The following is a 23642-nucleotide window of genomic DNA, read 5'->3' as shown; positions in this document are numbered from 1 at the left end:
AGGAGAAACCCTGGTTAGACTGCTTTATCTCCAGGGAATTTCTCCCCACAGGTATACCTTGACTATCTGCTCATCTCTTATCGATCCAATATGAGGCATGTCAAAGCGTTTTTTTCTTGTTTTTTTTTTCTTATGTTCTTTGTGTGGTTTTATGTTTCTTATGCATTTTCTATTTTCCCGCATTTTCAGTATCAGCCTCAGGCCTTTGCCACAATTGGCTGCACTTCTGACATAAGGGCATAACTGCACTCTGCAATCAATTCTTTTGTCCATAATATTCAATGTTTTTCCAAGCTCATCTCAACATGTAGCAACCCCCTTTTGTCAGGCGTGTGACAAATTCGGCGGATAATCTGTATTATTGTGTTAGTAATTTGAGCATGGTAGCTTTTTCAGAATTTCGCCATCAACATTTTTTAGATTTGATTTACATCAATCAATTTTTAGAAGATGTATTCTCCTTCCGATTTTTCCAGATAATTTTGTTTGTATTTTGATCTAAAGTCTCTGGAAATTTAAAAGAGAAATATTCATAACTTTTCTCAAGAATAAATTTTTTCTGAGAGGAAATCCGGCAACATCCAAATGTTCTTATGACGTTTTTTCTTAGCACGAAAGTATCAGAAAACTGATCACCACCAAAAGTGGTCTCTTCCTCTTGCAATGAAAATATCACTGGCACCGCTAACAGTTGAAGTGTAAAATAGAATGGCGCTAGAATTATTTTATCTCTGCTTATTCAAATTAGCCTATCATAGTAATTAATTTGCGCTCTGCTATTATTTTAGAGTATATCGTCAACACGATCGCTAGTGGAGGAAGAATGGTTTCATGGTGTTCTACCTCGAGAAGAAGTAGTCCGTCTCTTGACAAAAGAAGGTGACTTCCTTGTGAGGGAAACATGCCGTAATGATGAAAATCAAACCGTTCTCTCTGTCTGCTGGGGCGGCCATAAACACTTTATCGTTCAAACCACAGCAGAGGTAAGCTGATAGATTTTGAAATACGTTTGAAAATGATGTTTTCAACAAAACTTCACACTGGACTTTTTACCATGAGCTCAAGATCAAACTTCATTATCAGTTGAGGAAGTCTGAGCACTCATCAAGAATATCATAATAAACCAATTTTTTCATAATCCTCAGTCAAACTCTTCTGAATATTGCAAGATGACTTTGGTTTCAAAATGTTTCAGAAGATCCAATTGAGAGTAGAAATTTCAAAGTAGGTTGGTTAGAAGTACTGACAAATGACGGAAATTATGCAAATAGCCTGAAATTTTATGTACTATTCCATCTTCTTCTGAGTTACAAATGGCAAATCAGCCATGTGCCGGTCCTCTTTCCATCACAACTGGTCCATTGTTTTGCTACAGCCGCATATTCTCATTAAAGAGGAACTTTTCCAAGGAACTGTGCTGGAGTATACTTACATCCGTGACAGTTCAAGTTTCCCGTTATAGTACTTGGTGTAAAATTCAAATGAAGTCACGAACGCAAGTATATTCGGCTATAGTGCCTAGAGGTCGTATCTCTGCAGGCAGAGACTTATACATCAGTTCCGAAAAGTGTTTTGGCATATGCCTAGTGAAAAGGGGCAGGAGAGAATATTGCTGGGGCAGCTATTTTGTAATTGTCACTTTAAGTTGCGCAGAAATTTGTCACAGAAGAATTAGAGATTTGTATACTTTTTTTATAAGAAGAGGTGCTTAATTTTTTCAGTGATGAAGGAAAAGAACTGTGAAAACCTTGAATTTTTTTAGGATCTCATTGGACATCTTTCGCACCAAAGTAGTAATGTCTCTTGCTTTCAAGAGGAGGCTCATTCCGTTTCGGAGAAATTTAATTACTTCTTTTGTTCCCCTAGGGTGAATTTAGGTTTGAGGGTCCGGCATTTCCAACCATCCAAGAACTAATTCAATACCAGTATCAAAGCGGACTTCCAGTAACAAGCAGGTCGGGTGCCATTCTCCGTTCTCCTATCCCTCGGGAGACATGGGAACTCAACAACGATGATGTCATTCTCATGGATAAATTAGGAAGAGTAAGTTTGCTGCAGAAACTTTCATCAGTTCTAAGGGAAAGAAAGAGGGAAAATTGTTTTCAAGAGGAAGGAAATGAGTACATAAACGTTTTCTGAGATTTTTTTCTCTTTTGAATACTTTTGATTGTTAAAGCGCTAGAAAATAATTTTAATTCTGTTTTTCCTGCCATTTTTTTCTCCTTATTTTCCAGGCGTCTTCTGGCAATAATGTTTGAATTTAAGTTTCTCAGTTGTGGAATTGTAAAACTTTTTTTTGCTGTTTAAGTTGTTCATCCTAGGTACTTTTTGATCAATTCGTTGAGTGGTCTGAGTTTCAAATAACAAGAAGAGAGTATTGCTTAGTGCTTGAACATTTTCTCCTATGGAGTGGAAACGAATTTTTCTGCTCAAATAGTCAAGTGATCAAATGCAAAGCCATTAAATAAAGCTTTGTTCCACTGAAATTTTATTTTTAAACATTTTTCTCACGACTGGATTATTACAAATTATACCAAAATGCCCTAATTTTTTTTTAACATTTTTGCTGGAATATCCTCTTTTTCAAATTCACCAAGATTTCCTTAGTTTCTGAAATAAGGGTCATCAACTTTTCCCCAAATTTTTACGTACCGATTGCTATGCTTTTCGTCAGCCAAGTTTCACGGATCACCACTCGGGCGGTCCCTGCATCCCTAGCTCTCAGCTTCATGTATGGAAGAAGAATTAGGAAAGTGCTTTTATCCAACGACTGAATGTTTTCTTTCCATTGGAACTGCATGTCTGTTCAGCACACTCATAGCACAACTTCTTTTATAGGGTAACTTCGGAGACGTGTATAAAGCACGCCTAAGGAATACCAACCAAGAAGTTGCTGTTAAAACATGTCGGGTCACTGTTGCGGAGGAGCATAAGCGGAAATTCCTGCAAGAAGGACGAATTCTGAAACAGTACGATCATGCAAACATTGTCAAATTGATCGGGATTTGCGTTCAGAAACAACCCATTATGATAGTAATGGAATTAGTCCATGGTAAATTTTATTCAGTTATTTCATAACCAACTTTTCAGGTGATCCGATGAATGCTTCATTTTGTGTCAGAACAAAATGTGATGTATCGCATCAATTAGCTCCATTTTTTCAGCTACTTGTCATTTTTCTCGAATTTTGAGATTGCAATTCTGTTGTCAGGAGACTAAAAAATTCACTTTAACAGACAAATTCAACGTAATATAAGTGTGGTTTTTGTAGAGGAAAAATATCGCATTCGATACTGATATCAAAACTGCACTCGAATGTGATATTATCTCTCTCAAAAACCACGCCTATATTACGTTGAATTGGTCTGTCAGAATTGGCAAGTGAATTCTTCAGTCTCCTGACAACAGAATTGCGATCTCAAAATTCGAGAAAAATGATGAGTAGCTGAAAAAATGGAACCAATCGATACGATATTTTGCTTGTCGTTTTGACACAAAATATGGTGTACATCAAATCACTTTAACTTTTTTCAGGAAAAGTCTGTCTTTGAGGGCTGTGTTCTTATTGAAAGGCCATTATTTGGATGTATTTCTGTCAAACGGAACTAAGCGCCATCAGGGTAGGAAGGTAGTGGGGGGCTTGGATTGGCGGCGGAACCGGACGTCGAGCTCATTTGTTCCTATACTCGCAATGCTTTGCGATGGCGCTTAGTTCCGTTTGACAGAACGCGCTATCCGGGATTCTAAATTCCTCAAAAGGAACTCAAATTGGGGCTTAGTTCCGTTCAACAGAAATACATCCATTTGTCCTATAATAATGGCAGCAGGCTTATACAGAAAGAATAACAGAGCTATACCTAAACAGCCGCACTCTAATGAGTTGTCTTGGTTTGTGGTCGTCGGGAGCTTGAATTTTGCCACAGCCGTCTTTCTATAGTATTTCCATGAATTCGTTGTAATAAATTGCATTACCCTCTTGAATATTTAAGAAACATAATGCTATAAGGACTTTAATCCGTGAGTATGCTGTTGGTTCTGATCATTTTCGTTTTTTGGTTTTAATGAACAAGTTGTATGAATGTATACATTAATTAAAAAAAGAGAAAAAATTATTTGTGTTCTCTAACCCTGCAGCATTTCACTCAAGAAAGAGATCGTATTGGCTCCACATGTATTTTAACTTCTTTTTAGTGAAACGTTTCAACTTTATCTTTGATTCAAAAGTTTTTATCAGAGCATTGTTTGTTTAATTTTTTAAAGAATCCTGCAATCCAAGTGAAGGTGCGATTGGCATTCCCGTGGCAGGAGAATTTTATCCTTAAAAAAATTTCTGATATTTTAAATTTCATAACTAATTTTGAAATATTAATTTTGATTCTCAGGAGGCTCTTTACTAATGTTCCTGAGAAACAACGCATCAAGTCTAGTACAAAAACAACTTCTTCAAATGTGCCGTGATGCAGCTGCTGGTATGCGATATTTAGAAAGCAAGAATTGTATCCATCGAGACTTGGCAGCCAGAAACTGTCTAGTCGGTGAGTCAACGTTTTACCCTTAACTGATTATGGTAACCATTCTCACATCATTTAATTTGAAATGTTCTGGTTTTTTTTTTTTACACTTTACTACCCCACAAAGTTCCATTATGCAGTGCTGAACCATCCCTAAACAATTATGTACTTATGATCCAAACTTACCCGGGACAAGCCCGGAATTTCTGGAAAGTCTGGAAATAGTACTGATTTTATAAGGGTGGTCCGGCAGTACTGAAAAAATGCGGAAATTTTGCAAGAAAGTTGGGAATTTTTGTCATTTTTGTGGCAATTTGAGCAAGAAATTCACATTTTTTAAATTTTGCGAATTTCGTCAAATGATGGTACTGAAAAAGTACTGAATTTCTCTGTTGAGGAGGTACTGAATTTCTTGGGAATGTACTAAAAAAGTACTGTAGAAGTACTGATTTTTGGACTGCCTGTTTTAGTAGACACCCTGTGAGACTATGAAATGATAATATTTCAATTACTTTATTAACAACTGAGGCACCATTTTCTGCTGAAACCTGTTTTCCTCAAGTGCTAATTTATCAGTTTTGCTGAAGGCAGCATACTATAAATTCTTCCAAAACTCTCAAAGAATTACTTTAAATTATTTTAGAATGCTTTGCTCAATACACTTCCAACCTGTTTCAACATTGGCAAAAACTCTTAATACCTCTGAAAAAGTTAACCTTTTGGAAGAGCAGAGTTTTGCAAAAAAAAAAAACCAAAAAAAAAAAAAAAAATGAATCAATTTATATGATTGAGCTATCAGTCACATTTGACAAGTTGGACGAAATTCATAGCTAGTCTGCAACTTGATTACTCATAGTAACTTACTGAGCTTTATGAACTTGTTTAAATATGGCATCCAAAAGATTTTAAAAGCAGTATACAATGTTTATGTGCACTCACAAAGTAAATCTTGAATCTAGTATTTTCTCTCCGTAACGACCATTGTTATAACGAGAATCTCTCTATAATGAGGAAATCGGTCAGTCCCTTGAACTTTCTATATTAAATATTAACCATCATTATAACAAGAACCTCTCTATATTGAGAAAATCAGCCGGTCCCTTGAGTTCTTGTTACTGAGAGAAAGTACTGTATTTAGGATTTGGAAATATCCGCCCATCTAAAAAATGAGTGAGAACAAAGTAATTTTAAATTAATCGTAGAAAATAACAGATGAACTTTTGTTTTCAGGTAAAGATGATATCGTCAAAATATCAGACTTCGGTATGTCTCGAGAAGAGGAAGAATACATAGTTTCAGATGGCATGAAACAGATCCCAATCAAATGGACAGCACCAGAAGCACTGAATTTTGGTAAGTTATATTTTGCTGTATTGAATCAAATGTATCAAGATAATTGATGTAACAAATGGAGGAAAAAATTGGCTCTCCAATTTGTGTATTCAGTGAAAAGTGACTGTCTTTGAGAAAAAAACGTTTACGTTATTTTTAAAAGTCGAATTCATGAACTCGTGTCCAGGGGGTGTTTTACTAAAATTTTGCCCAAAAAATCCATGAAAATATTACACCAAGCCAAGATTTTTATGGCCTTGAATTTTTGTAGTATATCCTTCTTATAGAGAACAAAGTTTCATGTAGTACCACTCACAGTTTTCTGTTTATACGTTATCACAGGATATTCAGTATTCACATGGCAAATTAATGTATTGATTTTTCTAATATCTCCATAATATTGTATTGTCGTCGACTGATTGATTAAGTTTTGAAATCTGGAACATTTTTCCAGGAAAATACACATCTTTATGTGATGTCTGGAGCTATGGAGTATTATGTTGGGAAATCTTTTCCAGAGGTGGCACCCCATACAACGGCCTCAGCAATACAAAAGCTAGGGAAAAAATTGATGCTGGTACGTATATTTTTGACACAATCTAAACCTTCACTCTTTTTGAAAATCACCTCAGTGAGAAGATGAATCAAACCTATCACTATTCTGTTTCTTGACCTCTTTGTTTGACATTTACTCCACAGGGATTCCTTGTACTTCACTTTTAGCCTCCGTAGATCACTCTTTTTTTTCTCTCTCAAAGTTATATGTTTCTCATTTTCCAGGCTACCGGATGCCAGCACCCGAAAGCACCCCAGATGAAATGTATCGACTGATGCTGCGTTGCTGGGAGTACGAACCAGAAAAACGTCCGCACTTTGATCAGATCTTTACTGTTGTTGACACGCTGTATGATGCCTATTCTTGAATCCTTAAAAATTCAACCTAATTCTCCTGTTTTACCAAAATTGTATCCTTCCCTAAGAGGAAATATTCGTATTAAAATGAATTAGCGCTTAATGAAAAGAAAAATGAATCCCGGTATGTTCATTTTCATTTAGTATTGACCTTAATTGATCTATGCGTACCTGACCAGGGGTTAAAGTAGCAAGAATGAAAAAACTCTCTCTTGCCAAGCAAATTTTCATTTAATTTTTTAGGTGTATTTGAGTTTTTTTTTTTTAAAAAGAAATAATCGTCCAAAAATTTTCTTACAGTATCGTTTATTTTACCGTAACTTAATATACCTTACTTTTGCGGAATTGAGACCTTCTGCATTCAATATCAAACAACTATGTCAATATCTTGCCCTGTGAACTGTGATTAAATCTTTATTCTACTCCATTTTGAAAAATAACTCTAGTATCCCTGTTTCAGGGCATATGCCAAGCTAAGAAAAATTAGGGAAAGTTGTAGCAATTTTCTCTATTTAAAATTCAGGGAACTTTATCCAAAGACTGTAATTTTGTCCTCTATTTCTCTACCTTTTATATTTTCACAATGGTTAGAAAAGACTTCAAAAAGTTGTCACTGTGATTAACAAAAAAAAAAATGCCAAGGTTTAAGGTCTATTTAAATTTATCAGCAGAAATGCCATGTTTTTAATGCATGTTGGTACTATTAAATGAAAATTCCAGGCAGATTTTTCATTTTAGTCAGGAAATTTTTTATTGAATTTTATGGACTTTACCATGACTCAAGATTCACTTGGTGATATATTGCGGTTGTATTTTACCAGAAAATACTTCAGTCCCTCAAAAGTGTTCAAAAAATGTTCTTAGAAAATTGAGATCATGCTACACACATGGTCCCAAAATTCTGTTCAATTAAATCAAAGATTAGTTAGCATGAAACACTAAATTATTTTTAAGTGAAAATAGGTTTTTTTTTTTTAACCCCTAAAAGCCAATTATTTGTTCAGCGTTTTTAAGTGTATTGGAATATTATAAATCAAAACATAAGATTCCGCGGCAGTATCATGGATTCAATGTTTTCTACTTGCATTGTTCATCAGATTTAAATGTTTGAATTTTCTAAACTAAAAATAAAAAAAAGTTGATGAAAAAAGTTAAAAACTTACAATCATCAACATTGAAATAAGTAGATTCACATTTTTCTTAAAAAGGTTGGGACTCCTATGGACGTGGAAGTTATGATACGAAAATTTACAATACCTGTTTTCCTTTTACTGTGCCCTTCACTCATAAAAATGTTTTCCTTAGATTCAAACATTTTGAAACGTCTGTACGGATGGAATTTTATCAAACTTAAATTTTCAACAAAATTGTCCTTACTTAACTAAGTTGGTGCTGTTAATTTTAGGCATATGGTGTTGAGTTTTTGAAATTACCTTTTTTGCTCCTTTCCTTTCGATCTTTTTTTTATAACTTGCGTTTTGAAAAACCATGATCCATGGTTGCACAGTTTTTTAATGTTTTCAGTTCAGTTTAAAATTTAAAATTTAATCCTATTTTTTTTTTTTTTTTTTTCAATTTACCCTCTTTTGTCCTCTTTAATTGGCGTTCGCTCTCCCTTTTATTAGTGGACGAACCTGCGAATTTTTTTACGATTTTTATCAATATGAAAATACTGGTGAGAGGAGGGTTTAAGTCAGTTCTCAGCGGAGCCTCAAAGATTAGCTAGCTCATAGCTTTAGCTCAGCTGTAATTATTTAATTTTTTTTTTTTTTTTTTTTTTTTTTAAGATAAGTATCATACCTATTTGTAAGTATCTCAGTGTATATATTAATACAGTCTTTCGTTTTTGTTATTTTCTTAGCCATATATCGAATTTTCCCCTTTCTCGTTTGCCTTTTACAAGAGTCTAAGGGAAGGTTTCCTAAAAATTCCAGAAGTCAAAAGCCCTTTTGCAAAGGACCCTTAAAAATTTTGTTCGTTTTTCTATTTTATTAATTTTATTTGCTCATTCTTCAAGTTTGTACCAATGTATTAATTTATTTGTTTACTATACTAAGTAATCATCCTGTATCGGTTAATCTGTGAATTTTAACGATTTTGGCTTTTATGTTTGAATGATCGAGTTTACAAACAAACCAAATTTTTTAACAATGTATTCTAAGTATGTCCAAGTTAACCCTTTTTGGTCGACTGTCGGGCGTAATCCGACAAAATTTTTGACATGTTCTGGTCGGAAGTCGGGCCTGACCCGAAATAAATTTTAGCAAGCTTGCAGTCGTATACTAAGCCTCAGTCGACCCACTTAACAAAACACAACCTCCCAATAAATAAGCCAAAATTAATTACGAACGGGGGGGGGGGGGGGGGGGGGGCGAGGCGGGCAACAGGGGCAATCAATTGTAACCACAAAGGGTTAATTTTGTAGCAATACCAATGGTATTTTTGTGCAATGCTTTTTTGTAGTACTTTACTTATTCGAATTCTTCCAACATCTATTTCTCTGTGAAACCTTCAATATAGTGTGAAGGTTATTTATTATTACTTATTATGAAGAAATGATTTCTTTTTAAAATCAAATGTGCCTCTGCTCTTTAGAGCCCTTTTAAATTATTTTATACTCTTTTCTTTTTTTGTAAGCCCAATTTTGAAAAGAATGTTGCTGGTCTGATATTTACAACTGCTTTGTCTAGTTTTTTGTTCTCGTAGCTGTATTATTGAAAGAACTGATATTTTTGCTGACTTAGTATTTTATGAAAATGAATAAAGTTGTATTTTTATTGTATCTTTCGATGTTTTGATTTTTCTCATTCTGAAGACTCAGGAAAATTGTTTCATTCTCAAAGGATTCTTGTTGATAAAAATCTGTAAAAGTCCACGTATAAAATTCCAACAAAAATTCTCCAACCTGCAGGAGGCTAATGAAGCATGGATTTTTGTACCATTTTACTGTTTGTGACCTCCCCCTCTTCTATCGTTTATATGCGTATAATTTAATGAAAAAATGGTGTTGGAACAATTTGGTATTGTTTTAAACATTACTAATTGCTGGTAGGAGATCATGAAGAATAACAGTTGTATCGAAAAAATAACCAGTTTTTAAATTCAAAAAGTTCAGAACAAATTACATTTCAACAAAAAAACATCAAGCGTCTAAAAAAAACGATATTTGGACTAGTCAATTAATCTCCACGAGCCGTATTAGTGTTGAAAGGAACTTCACAAAAATTAATAAAAGAGGAGAAAAAAACCACCCTGTAGCGCAGTAAAAGCACATAATATAAAAGAAAAATTTAAAGTGCTATGGAAATCATTAATTTGACACGGAACCACCGAAATATTTACAAAACACACATTGGGGTTTCCTTTAATACATATTTTTCTTTAATCAATTTCGATGAGAATTATCCATGCAGAGTGTGCAAACATTTCAAAATCATGAGTTGAAAAACTCTGACCCTGCGAGTTTCAATATTAGAGCCAAACACAGCGGAGCGGCGCGGCGTGCTGACAGCGCGAAACGCGCATCGGCGCCTACAAACCTAACATGGATACTTCACGCATTGCGCAATGCGTGAAGTATCCCTGTTAGGTTTGTAGGCGCCGATGCGCGTGTCGCGCTGGCTGGCCGGCCGCCCCGCCGCGCCGCGGCGGGTTGCTTGAGGCGCTCAACTATTCCACGACAGAGGTGTTGTGCAGTATCATAGGAAGTTGAAGGCACTCAACATATCAAGAAAGAAAGGCATCCTTTAACTTTAAGAGTACGGAGCTTTCCTCATAAAATTAAGCAAGATACTACTGCACAAAAAGAGAGGGGTAGTTCAAAAACTCAGTAGTAAGTCCTAGCATCCGTATTCAATAACGTTCAGCATGATTTTTAAATTTTATTAGATAAAAAAAAAAGACTCGATTTAGGCAGAAACATTCTTGAGTATGCCGTCAAGAAGATTTTATTTTGAATCAAGAATAAAATCGCTGAATGATAGCGGATTTCTGCTTGATGTACTTAAATGACTTTTCTTTTTATAAAAGCATCTTCTCTGGTATAAATTTTACCAGCAGGCTAGTCATCAAAAGTTAAAAGATCATGATAAGACAACGAAATGCAATTTATTGCATGGATAAGACTGGACTGTCTCTTCCAATGTCGTCTCAACTAAGATGCAGTCGTAGGCCCCTGACGTTTTCTTTTGAAAGATGTCCCAAAAAGGCTTCTTAAACATTTAAAACCGTTTTTACATGATTTTCTGGATGGTACTATTAGGTGTAATTAAAAAATATTGATTGACATTATTAATTAATGTGAATTAATTATTTAACTTATTAAACTTATTAATTTGAATAGAGAATGACTGACATAAATAAACACAAAAACAGCAGCCCGCGGAACCCGGGCTGAGCGGCTAGCGGTCAAGGATTATCGGTCAGCCAATCAGAAGCTCGCTATCCTGTGTTTACTAACAAGACGGCTAACCTCACTTTTGTCTTTCACGTTTTGCGGCTTCTCGACCGAGTTCATGTTCGCACATATTCGTTTTCAAAAAAGTGTTTTTTTTTTTACCTGAATCATCTCTCGAATTTGCATAATATATTTTTAACGATTTACTGATCCGTGCATTTTAGATTTCGTTCAATGTAAATGTTTTTTTACCCAGAGTTTCACTATTTTACAACGCTCTCTCCGCATGGTGTCACAAAACTCATTTAAAGAAACTTGTTTGAGCGTTGAATTGTACTTGAACTGCTATTTTAAATGTCGGGTGTTAGAATAATTTAATCAGAACGTTGATATTGTGTGAATTAATAGTACGGAATCATGCAAGAAATTGAAGTCACGCCGCTTGGGGCAGGCCAGGATGTCGGCCGAAGCTGCATTCTCCTATCAATTGGAGGTAAGAATGTCATGTTGGACTGTGGAATGCACATGGGGTATAATGATGACAGGAGGTTTCCAGACTTCTCCTACATTACGCAAGATGGTCCTATCACAAACTTCATCGATTGCGTTATAATCTCTCACTTTCACCTCGACCATTGTGGTGCGCTTCCTTACATGACAGAAATGGTTGGATACAGTGGCCCCATTTACATGACACAGCCTACCAAAGCGATTGCACCAATTCTGCTGGAAGACATGCGCAAAGTCGCCGTTGAGAGGAAGGGTGAATCGAATTTCTTCACCTCGCAAAATATCAAAGACTGCATGAAGAAAGTCATTACTGTAGGGTTACATGAATCTGTGATGGTTGATAGTCAATTGGAAATCAAGGCATATTATGCTGGTCACGTCCTTGGGGCTGCCATGTTTTGGATCCGAGTTGGAAGCCAATCTGTGGTGTATACGGGTGACTACAATATGACACCAGATCGTCATTTAGGCGCTGCATGGATTGATAAGTGTCGACCGGATATCCTGATAACGGAGTCAACCTATGCTACCACTATTCGAGACTCAAAACGATGCAGAGAACGCGACTTTCTGAAAAAGGTTCACGAGTGCGTCGACAGAGGTGGTAAAGTTTTAATTCCTGTGTTTGCCCTTGGAAGAGCGCAAGAACTCTGTATTCTATTGGAAACATATTGGGAACGAATGAATCTGAAAGTACCTGTATATTTTGCTGTAGGATTAACAGAAAAGGCTAACAATTATTACAAAATGTTTATCACATGGACAAATCAAAAGATTAGAAAAACATTTGTACAGCGCAATATGTTTGATTTTAAGCATATAAAACCATTCGATAAACAATATATTGATAATCCTGGTGCGATGGTTGTTTTTGCAACTCCAGGTATGCTTCACGCCGGTTTATCTTTACAGATTTTTAAAAAATGGGCTCCCAATGAGAATAATATGGTCATCATGCCTGGATTCTGTGTTGTCGGAACTGTTGGTCACAAGATTTTGAACGGAGCTACAAAAGTAGAGTTTGAAAACCGGCAAGTGGTGGACGTTAAAATGTCTGTTCAATACATGTCTTTCTCTGCTCATGCGGATGCCAAAGGCATCATGCAACTGATTCAGTATTGCGAGCCAAAAAATGTTTTGTTGGTTCATGGAGAAGCATCGAAGATGGCGTTCCTGAAAGAGAAGATACAATCAGAGTTCAAGATTGATTGCTTCATGCCTGCCAATGGGGAGACAGCAGTCATTAAAGCAACGCACCCAATTTCCATTGATATGTCGGCGAAGCTCTTCAAGTCAGAGATGGATCATCAGAACAGTCAGCCTCCGGATCCGAAACGCAGACGTATTTTGAATGCTGTTCTTGTCGTCAAAGACTCATCGATGACTGTGATGGATGCTGACGAAGCTTGCGAAGAAGCAGGAATTTCTAGGCATACTGTTCGGTAAGTCAGATTAGCTGTTTATTTTCTATATTCATCTGAGCGTTTTTTTTTTTTTTTTTTTTTTTTTTTTTTTTTTTTTATAAAGAGGAGTGAATTTAATCCCATTGCTGGACAAGCGGATCCAAACACTTCAAATGAGGGGGAAAAGGAGGGGGATTTTTTCTTGATCCTATCCATCAGGGAGGGGGTATTGAATATCCCTCTGGTCCAGGGGAGGCTTGAGGCTTGGGGGGCCTCCCCAAGGGAATTTTCGACATTTTTAAGTATCTAATATGCAGTTTAAGTCAATTTTGTTTTGTCATTATGAAGTACTAAATATAGGTAAGCATCCTTCCTTCTTCTTTCCTCCGTTCCTTCCCTTTCTCTTCGTCCTTTTTTGGGCGAACAGGGGGTTCTATGCGTACGCCCCGCACCTCTTGGATGTGCTGAGGTATGTCCAACCTGTGCCTCTAATTTGACTACTCCCTTCCCTCTCAAGGGCTGTAGATTCACCATCGTGACGAAAAATCCAATGCGGTATACCGTAAAAATCCCTTATCCTATCTCATAATAGAAATACCTCATAGTCTTTACTTCACCTGCAGCATCACATATGGACCCTTACTTATTTCACTTACTTACTTACTTACTTACTTCAGTTTACAAAGGTGGTTCCTCAGAGTTTTAATTTGCCAAATTTGAAACTCAAAATTGTTAAATGAAAATGTAAGTTTACAACTGCCATCAGTACCTACTGAAATGAACTTGACAGCTTACAAGAAGACCATGCAATAATGGAAAGCATTTTTCACAATAAATACAGGAATAGAATTTTTAATCTGACTTAACTGAAATTGAACTTAATTCTAGAGTTTTGCTTTCGCATATGCTTTTGCAGAAATTTTAATTTTTCTCTGCAAAAAATCAAAATTTGATCAGGATTTCAAAAAATTATGAAGTCAGGATTCAGCAGTCAGAAATCAGGAAAAATCAGTATTTCCCTAAATGAAAAAAAACTAGACACCCTGAAATTGTACAACCTATTTGCCTCTAGCCACCAGGAAGACGTCTCTAAATTATTACTTGATTTGTTTTAGGTTTACCTCCATTGTGCGTTTGCAAGATCCGGGGCCAGTCGCTAAAACAGCCGAACACCTTTTTGGACTGATCTCAAGTCGGTTAGTGGATTGGAATGTGCAGCTTAATGACCTAGCTATCTCGGTTGAATCTGTATTGGTGAAAGTCGAGGGCACCGAAGAGGAGAAGAACGTTCTTGTTTCATGGGCCAATCAAGATGAAGAGCTAGGCAGCAGTATTTTAACATTAATCCAAACAATTGATGACGGTGAAGTACCCTGAAGAACTGTGAGATTTTTTTTTTTTTTTTTTGAATCTTTTATCTCTCATCTAAAATGATTTAAATCATTCATTGATGTAAGAAAGTCAAAAATTTTGCCAAAACTCTCCTCAGATCCGGAGGTAATGATTCTAGGTTGTTTATAAGGTGTTCCAACTGTGTTGTCTTTAAGTTTGTCGAGGTGTATAACACAAAAATGAAAGGATCATCCAATTTATTAATGAATGTAACTACAGGGTGATCAAAAAGTCCCAGACTACGTACACCAGGCATCACTCTTGTAATTTCTAAACAAATTAAGATGAGACTTGAAATTTTGTGATTGCTCCTAGGTCAAAGGAGACGTCTTTTGAGAACAACCAAAATTTTAAAGGGACCCCCCTAAAAAGGGACAAGAATCTTGAGGGTTGTGGAGGTGGTGGGGAACTTTTGGATCATCCTGTATGTACCTGTCATCTTTTAGTTGTCATGAGTATACGAGAATTTCCGGTGCACATATTAGTTTTAGCTTTTCAAACTTGAAAGTGTGCTAAGATATTTTAAAATACTAAACTGAATTTCGGTGCACAAAAAGGAATCACAATGGGTCTGTTGTGTGTCACAAAGTGTGTTGCAGTATTATGTTTTCATCATTGCAGATTTCAGAGTAGCAATTTCCATTTGGTATATAAATCAAAAGTGAACCATATCAAATATTGTGCCATGGGCCCCGTTATGTTTTTATTTTTATGAGTCTTAGGGCTCAGGTCACAATTAAGATACGTCTCTTTTGATGGAAGGACATAACTCAGAGGTTAGATACCTATCAAGGTTTAAATGGATTGCATTTTAAACCGTGACTGTGATTTGTTTGAAATGAACTTAAAATTTATGTATTTTTGGAAAATAAAAACAATTTTGCTCATGAGTAAGTGATTATTTTAGCTCTTCAGCTGCAGAAAACCTAAAGTATTGCAGACAAAAATTACTTTGATCAGAATATTCAAATTTATCTGCAGGACTTTTGTATCTACCCTAGAAACGGATTAGGAATTGAGGACCTTTCATAGTGTCTAGACCGACAAAAAACCCTGAAAATTCGGTATTCATCAGGGAATTAAAAATTTCAGGGAAAAATAAGGAAATCTGTCCCAGAAACGCGGAGTCTACTCGTCTAACGTTTAGAGCCTAATAATCTCTCCTCTGCACTTCTGTGATATTTTTTCCACCCTCCGTAGGCCCTTTCCTTGGGGTCAGGGGCCCCCTAGAGTCAATTTTAATTTTCAAAATTTTGGTGCTGGTCGATTTTTTTTTTTCATAATGAAAAGTGGATGTTTTTTTCAACAAGGAAAATGAGAATATCTTGTAAACCGTCGGTCGTAGAGCAGGAGAGGATGAAATTATTCAGTTCTCCCTTGGGAGAGGGCCACCGAAATTACTTTATTACTTTGGCACTCTCCATAAGCCCATGGGGTCGGGGGCCCCCCAGGGCCAATTATAATTTTCAAAACTTTAAGATGAAAGAAAAAATCTAAATTGAATTCATATCTGAAACTCCGAAGAGTTGTACATTTTCCCCCAGGAAAATCTCGGCGAAGTGGGAAAAAAATTTGAGTCCTCATCAAGGAATGAGCCCCTGACAATCAGGGAAATAGTATGGTCTAGAACTCAAAACACAATGCCTCAGATTCAGGTTGAAATGGACTGCAGGAAAATAACACACGAACAACTAACGGTTTTATGCTTCAGCATGGGTTCCTCTTTACTAATAGTAAACAAGTGGACAGCTACAGTTCAAACTTAAAAGTTACAGAATAATTACAAATACTACATTTATTATGAACAAGATCTTAGTTGTGAGTAGCGGTACAAATCCCGACATGTTGCGGTGGTACAGTGTCTCACTCTGTGATGAGAAAAGCCACTTGTAAATCACGGCCTTGGATGTGTACATTTTTCATGAATTTATTAACTATCAGATCAACTATGCAAAATTTCTTTACTTGTCCTTGCAGAAACCTGACGTTTAAGAAACACCGTGAAAAGAAAATATGAAAACACTGGAATGGAATACAGAAGTTTGATTCACTTCCTTATAGCTCACCACAAATGAGATAAGTTTAGGATGGCTCAGTGTTCCAAATGTCATTGCAGTAAAAATGAGGACAAAATCATGGGCAGAAGTGTTTCTTCAGGGGTAAAATTTTTGTGTTCCATAGCTCCCATTTGGTTTTCCATATTAGATGGAATACATTAGCTTTCACTGTACTTGTTTCCACAGGTGTTACTCCAAATTTCGTGAATTTAAGTGGGGAGTTTAGCAATCTGAATGAGAAAATACGCTAACATCCAGAAAAGTACTTGAGCATTCAACAGGTGAAAAATCAATGAAAGAAAAAAAGGTTGCATCTTGATCTGAAAAACAAACCCAATATTTTAACTATTACTAGATAAACTAGAAATCATTATAGACTTGATCAACAAGCTGATTATTTACTTTCCTCTGGAATATCGACCGCCTGAAGAAAAGCTGTACAGAGCCAGCAAAATATTGGAAGTATTGTTATTGAAATCGATGTTTAACTCATTGACAGAATAATTTGCTGGGTAACAGCTGTGTGATCAAGTATTAGAGGAACGTATTACATTAGATTTACAAATTAAATTGATGCGAACATTTGTTAGACTATGAAATCAACTGTATAACAACAAATAAAACGATTTGGTTGAAAATTAAAAAAACACAAAACTGGGATATTAAAATACAGCTCTTTTGTAACAGTGCAGTTTTTCTGACATCAAGCCAATAATGAATGAATTTCAAAGAATTCCTTGCTATTCAGACAGAACAACATCTTAGACGCGACATTCAACTCTTTCTAACTGGCATTGAAGGGGTCACGATTTTCGTCGCAACTACAGGACACAAGACTTGAAAACTGCTGCTGTTGCGTCTAAAATCCTGTACCTCAATTTTACAGCTTTTGAAGCAGAGGCTAGAAAGCTTATAGACATTATTTAAGAAGAAGACTTTAAAATAATTTAAATAAATACTTGTAAAATGATCTGTGGATAAAAACGAGCAAGACTGACATTCTTGAGCGATAGAGTAACTTTCCTGTATAAAGAAATCTACAAACTAGTTGCTCTGAGTAAGAGTATGGATCTTTACTCTATACTTATGAAAGCTCATAGAATTACTAGTTCGGAACAGCAAATCATCTTTTCATTGACTACAAGAGCAAAAAATGCGTAATCAAATGATAAATAAGTACATAAATTAAATTCTCGTACATAAAGTATACTTGTTCAAAGAGCAGCACCATTGTGAAAGTTGAAGGAAAATACAGATTCTCCAACTGGACGAGAAAAAGCTAATAATTGGCTTAAAAATCAGAGACAAAAAAAATAAAAAACCGGAGGGAATACTTCAACAAAAATTGAAGATGGACCTATCAAGGGAAAAATGAATGGAGAAAGAAGTGTTAAATTCTAAGGAGCATGGTTGACAGCAAAGATTATGCAAGTTCAGTGGATGCTGCCATTCTTTTGAGAGCTCTGAACTTCAGGGAAAAAAAATTGCCAAAATCGTTTTGTGCAGTAGAACTTTCGATACTAAGGTACGTAGGCTGCAAAAAAGAATCTTCTCGTTTACTGAAAGGCTGCCAGCGAGTGAACTAGGTTCAGATACAGACTGAAGACATGGGATCAAGGTAAAAAGTTTACAAGAATAAACAGTTTTCTGTTCTGTTTACTTGTGCAGAATAAATAAAAACAAATGCGTACGAACAAAAAACATTTGCTCAATTTAAGTAGATAAAAATTTTAAAATAAGAGAGATTTTCGGCAGTAATAGGAAAGCTTTAAGGGTATAGCAAGTTACAGAAAAACTTTAAACCCTTCTTTGAAGAAAAATAAATTGCCCTAAAGTGATTCGACACAAATTAAAATAAGCCGCTCATTTGTGATGAGATTTTCATGCTCTATATGTGGAGCAACATCAAACTAGAAAAAAGACTTAAACTTAAAATTTTTGATTCATTGATATGTAGAAAGCTGCTGGCAAGAACTATGAGTCAAACCTAGCATGCTGAGGTATAAAAATTGAGGGAGATTAGGGTGGGTGGCATTGGTATACAGGGTATCGATACAACACCCTTCATAGAAAATGCAACTCATGCAATCTAAAATACTAAAGTTCCTAAAAACAACTACGGAGAACTGCACATGAAAAAGTTCATAGACCATATAAATCCTCATTTCTGCGTAAGTTGATTTTGATACTTCTCTACTCTCCGGCGAGACGCATCCACAATACTGAAATCAATTTACGCACAGATGAGTACATACTTGGTTTTTTTACTACTGAGGTACTCCTTCTAAAACACTAGATTGAAAAAGAATAGAAAATTACTTCAGCTGTAAGAGGGGTTATGTTTGATGAGAAAAGAGAAATTTAAGGGAAACCGAAAAAATGTTGACGCCCAAGGCTAATAGGCATGAAACTTTTTAGCGAGAGCTTATGGCTGTTGAGAGGGCACACATAAGATAGTTTCTGATTGCTCCGACCAATGATTAGAGTGCCTTTGAAAAAGTTAAGTCTCTTTATGTATGCCTCGTTTTCAAGAAAGGAAGGGACACAAGATTATATCTAAGAACACTTTTCTGAAAGTGGTTTCTTTATTTTGTTATTCTTTGTGCTGTTAGGTTTGCAATACTACACTACATAATCCATTCCATCACTTCAACATATCATCATGTGATTGGAAAAAACGAGTGACGTTGAGGTTAAAATATAATAGACCATGGTTCAAACAGACTGCTCTGGGCTGTCTGGGCATACCAGATCAGCGTAAATAAGAATTTCAGTAGAAAATAATATTTTTGAATTAGAGCACATACTTCAACTAAAAAAAGCCTCGAAAAAATTCAGATTTGTCAAAATTTCACACAAGAATTTGTTTTCATCATTTTAGAGAAGTGTTCATATTTCAAGGAAATTGCCAAGAAAAGGTATGCCTGCACTTCGGCAGTGCACACTTGTCAAATTAGTCCAGAGGATTTTTCACTTCAAGAAAACTCATAGCAAAAGAATAATTGAAAAAATCGACCATAATCGAGATGGCTGTCCTATGTGAGGCTCGAAATGAAAGAACTTCTGAATTTCCTTGATACGTTAAAATATAACCAGTGAAAAACAAGCTGACCTTTAATTAATGCTTCATAATAATGTATGGGTACATCAATGTAACAATTTGCAAGGAAACCTAAGAAATTTGCAAATTTACAAGAACTTATCCATAAACCAGTTTGTTGTCTCTCTTGCATGTGAAACAATTTTCATACGTTAGAAGTGAAATTGACAAATGCTTCTTTATGCGTGAAGATTTTTGTGAAACTGTAATCTAATGTCTTCTGAAATTCTTTCACCAGGAATGATATATGTAGCTTCAATTCTTTTGAACTTCAGAAGTAAAGACATTTTCCTTCTTAAAAAAAATTAAATGGCACCTCTTCACTATTCCACCATGCTAAGGAAAACCACCGGCAGAGCCTTCTAACGTTACCATATTTCCTTCAATAAGACACTAATTTCATAAGTAGCTTGTAAATATTTTCCTCCCAATTTTTCAGAGAATTGTACTCGCGATTTGATCTAAAGAGTCTGAAGATTTAAAGGGAAAAAAATCACAACCTCTCAAAAACACTTACTTTTAGGGGGAAATTTGGCAACATTCGAATTTTCATACAGCATTTTTCCTTAGCAGGGTAGTATGAAGTTAGAATACTTTTTTCTGAGACTACATAAGAGCTTTTCTCTTACAGATTTTGTAAGAGATCATGAAATGAAAAATATAATTTAAAAACAAAAAGGGTACATGCTACTTTTTGGCTTGACAGTTAACCTAGGACCAATTTGTAAAATTACCTTATGAGTATTTCAGTTCATTTCATTTACAGAATGGTACAGTATAAAATTTCAGTTAAAAATCGATCAAATTTACAGGCTATTTACAAAATAACATTATAATTAATTTGACAAAAATTGTGATATAAACTCTAGATAGGAAAGGGATTTTGGTGAAAAGTTCCGCGTTCGCCCAGCGCCGGATAGTAGATCAGAGACAACTGCACGTTCAACTGTTACCCAAAATACACTGCACGAGCCACAGTTTAAAAAAAAAATTACTAAAGACAAAAGGCACAGTTTAGAAATGGGGATTACAACCAATTAACACAGATAAACACAGAAAACAGAACTAACTGTCAACTGTTCGTTTTGGGAAAAATGAAGAGTTGTGGATTTGCTTTTGAACAGAGAAAAATAATTGACAGTATAAATCTTAGGATCAGAAACAAAAAAATTGAATTCGATTCATTCACCAAAAATTAAAAACAATATATAATATTTTTCATGTGGTGAAACCTCTTAGAAATACAGAGATGGAACTCAAGATGCTAAAGGTTGTGGTCCAAAATGTCGATGAAAAGCACAAAATTCACAATTTTTCTGATGTTAATAGGGAAAAATTAAAAATGAAGATAAGAAATCAATGTTTAACTATTTTTATGTTGAATTGTTAATTATTTAGATAGATCCACAATTAGCACCCATCTATTCAATAACTTCGAGTGGAATAAAAAACCGTCCGGTTTGAGAGATTTAAAAATAAAATAAAAAAATATATTTATTGAAGTTGCAGATCTCTTCGACAAGCCTGTATCAACACTTATCATTCTTCCTGTCCTTGAGCACAGACCGATGATTTGTAGGAAAAAGGCATTCGATGATAAGTTTTATCCACAATTGCTCAGAAAAGATGATAACACTTCTTTGGAATTGTCTACACACCAGAGCTGGTTTTCCTGGATATGAACTATAGGATTGAGGAGAGGGTTTTTGCCGGTCTAAGTCAATAATTATTGAAAAGAAACTCTTCGAAGATATTTTAGAAGTTGTAATCTTTGGAAACTTAGTTAGATGAAAATTTCTTGACTAAGATTAAGTTGATGGGCAAAGGGTTCCCAAAACTGTAAATTTCGTTTCCTAGAAGGTTTCACAAAAAATTTTAAGAAAAATAAAAAAATTGTTCACCAACACAGCACATTTATATTTTAAGTTTAAAGAAATTCTGGTAGAGTGAGGAAAAATTAAACATTTTGGCGCTAGTGCAAAAACTTTTCAAAACCAATTTCGATTTACTCAAGGTGTCCAGAATTCTTGAGTTTTCTCATTCTCCGATATTTTTTTGATTTTTTGGAGCAGATCTTCAGGTAGAGATTTGAGGTTTTCTCTCGTTTTTCTCCACATTCTCTTGGGAAAAATTAGATATTCCTGAAATTGCTAAGAGCAAAAATATTAGTCTTATCATTTCTAGCTGATGCTTTAGAGGCAGGTCGATCCAAATTGTCAAATTTAAAAACGATAAAGGTCTTGAAATGATGAAGAAATAAAGTCATAATTCTTGGACTCTCTAATTTCCCCAAGACCTTTTGTTTCCGGGTGAATCATGGTATGTCTTTACTTTTCCCAGACCCTAAACACCATGAGTAATGGTTAAAAGTTTCAGGTGATGTTCAAAAACTTTCGGAACTTATTAGAATAGAAAATTAAGACACAAAAGATGTGATAAACCTAACACAGCTCGAAGAGTGGGAACAGTCAAGCCCGTGCAATTGATTAGACTGAGACACAATTTGAAAGCACAGAGCACTAAAAGCTGGACATACGTCATTATGAACGCAGCTCAGAACGCGAACAGAGGCTGGAGGCGAACCACTAGTATTGTCAAGAGCGCCATTTCCTGCCCGATAGCTACTAGTGGTTTTTAGAGAACAACATCGGGCAGGGAGGCCGCACACTAGGCAACGGTCACTTTACGTTCTTTGTAGTAGATTTCTTCTGACTCCTTATCGCAGAGCAGCAGCACAATCCCACCAAAGAGGAAGATTCCAGCGCCCCAGCCAACACCGTATGCCCAGCCAAACTCCCACACAGTTCGGTTGCCTGAAATATTATCGAATATACTTATACGAGAGGCAAAGAAACAGAGAAATGGATTACACATTTCCAATTTTTCATTAAAATGTCTTTATTTTTTCTGTATTTGACTTTCTGTTAACTGATGGGTCAGTTGCACGGTCAAAGAATCGTGTTTTCATGCTTGATTCTTGTAGATTAGCTGATAATAATAAGATTGGTCCACAAAGCAAAAAGCCATAAGGCAAAAAATGGATTCCATGTTTTCAATTTCTCATTAGCATGTCTTTAATTTTCCTGTATCTGACTTTCTGTTAACTGATGGATCAGATGCACGGTCAAAGAATCGTGTTTTCATGCTTGATTCTTGTAGGTTAGCTGATAATAATAAGATCAGTTCATAAAGCAAAAAGTCACAAGGCAAAAAACAGCAAAATGGATTCCTTGTTTCCAATTTCTCATTAAAATGTCTTTATTTTTCCTGCGTCTGACTTTCTGTTGACTAATGGGTCAGTTGCGCTGGTCACAGAATCGTGTTTCATGCTTGATTCTTGTAAATTAGCTGATAATAATAAGAACAGCAATATTCTATGTTCAATATTAACCAGGATATCGCACTTTGAAAAATTCGGTTTATGATGTCATCCACCACAGAAATGAAACCCTTGGTTTCTCTCACCTCGCTTTCATTAGTAGGACATACATTTGTACTGGTTATTTGACGTAAAACTTGGATAAAAAAAGGTGGAAGAGACCAAGGGTGTCACTACCGAGGTAAATGATGTCATAACCGAATTTTTCAAAGCACGATATCTCGATTAATATTGAGCGTAGGCAATTGCTATTGACCAACTGACCAGCGCTACTGACTCGTTTTTCATTAATGATGTCTGTATTTTTCCGTTCCCTGACTTTCCATTGACTAATTTTGCTTCTTCCTGAATCAAAATTTTCAAATTTTCCACGTTTTCTGACTTTTCCCACCTTAGGCCAGAACTATGCTTACTAGGGAGCAATTAATTTGAAGGAATAAAAAAAACTATCTTACCTGCGGTTTGTTCTGAGGCGAAATACACAGGATATATGACAAGAGCAACAAGAAGAGATAATACTGAAACAGATAAGATAAAGAAAAAAGTCAGATCGTCTTTCAAGACAAGCCAAAGTTTTCAAGATGGCCATTTTGGACAGATTCAGTGGAGAATTTGTACTAAAAAGCTGCTGTAAATAGGGCGCTCTCCAT

General features: G+C 35.6%; 3 protein-coding genes across 7 annotated transcripts in view; 2 read left to right on the top strand and 1 right to left on the bottom strand.

Annotated features, from left to right (window-relative positions):
- FER (tyrosine-protein kinase Fer) overlaps positions 1-9537 on the top strand; it is a 30978-nt gene extending 21441 nt beyond the window's left edge. For both annotated transcript variants that reach the window (XM_019048684.2, XM_019048683.2), the window contains exons 7-13: positions 789-983; positions 1867-2043; positions 2839-3052; positions 4383-4535; positions 5742-5864; positions 6298-6420; positions 6624-9537. In XM_019048684.2, coding sequence (XP_018904229.2) covers positions 789-983; positions 1867-2043; positions 2839-3052; positions 4383-4535; positions 5742-5864; positions 6298-6420; positions 6624-6766 — 1128 coding nt within the window. In that variant the 3' untranslated portion in view covers positions 6767-9537. The remainder of the gene's footprint in view (positions 1-788; positions 984-1866; positions 2044-2838; positions 3053-4382; positions 4536-5741; positions 5865-6297; positions 6421-6623) is intronic.
- Positions 9538-11232: 1695 nt separating this feature from the next.
- Positions 11233-15346, top strand: IntS11 (integrator complex subunit 11). Its single transcript, XM_019048691.2, has 2 exons — positions 11233-13103; positions 14180-15346. Exons 1-2 carry the CDS (start codon positions 11569-11571, stop codon positions 14439-14441), a joined length of 1797 nt encoding a protein of 598 aa, XP_018904236.2. The 5' UTR covers positions 11233-11568; the 3' UTR covers positions 14442-15346.
- An 808-nt stretch (positions 15347-16154) lies between these two features.
- The window catches only part of LOC109035168 (transmembrane protein 47), a 32138-nt gene continuing 24650 nt past the window's right edge, over positions 16155-23642 (bottom strand). For all 4 annotated transcript variants that reach the window (XM_019048692.2, XM_072304360.1, XM_019048693.2 and 1 more), the window contains 2 exons: positions 23448-23510; positions 16155-22426 (listed from right to left, as the gene is read on the bottom strand). In XM_019048692.2, the coding sequence (XP_018904237.2) occupies positions 22281-22426; positions 23448-23510 (209 nt within the window). In that variant the 3' untranslated portion in view covers positions 16155-22280. The remainder of the gene's footprint in view (positions 22427-23447; positions 23511-23642) is intronic.

The sequence above is a fragment of the Bemisia tabaci genome, chromosome 9 (genome assembly GCF_918797505.1).
Source record: "Bemisia tabaci chromosome 9, PGI_BMITA_v3".
Lineage (NCBI taxonomy): Eukaryota > Metazoa > Arthropoda > Insecta > Hemiptera > Aleyrodidae > Bemisia > Bemisia tabaci.
Note: the sequence above shows the minus strand (reverse complement) of the source record. Positions and strands in the feature narration are given on the sequence as shown.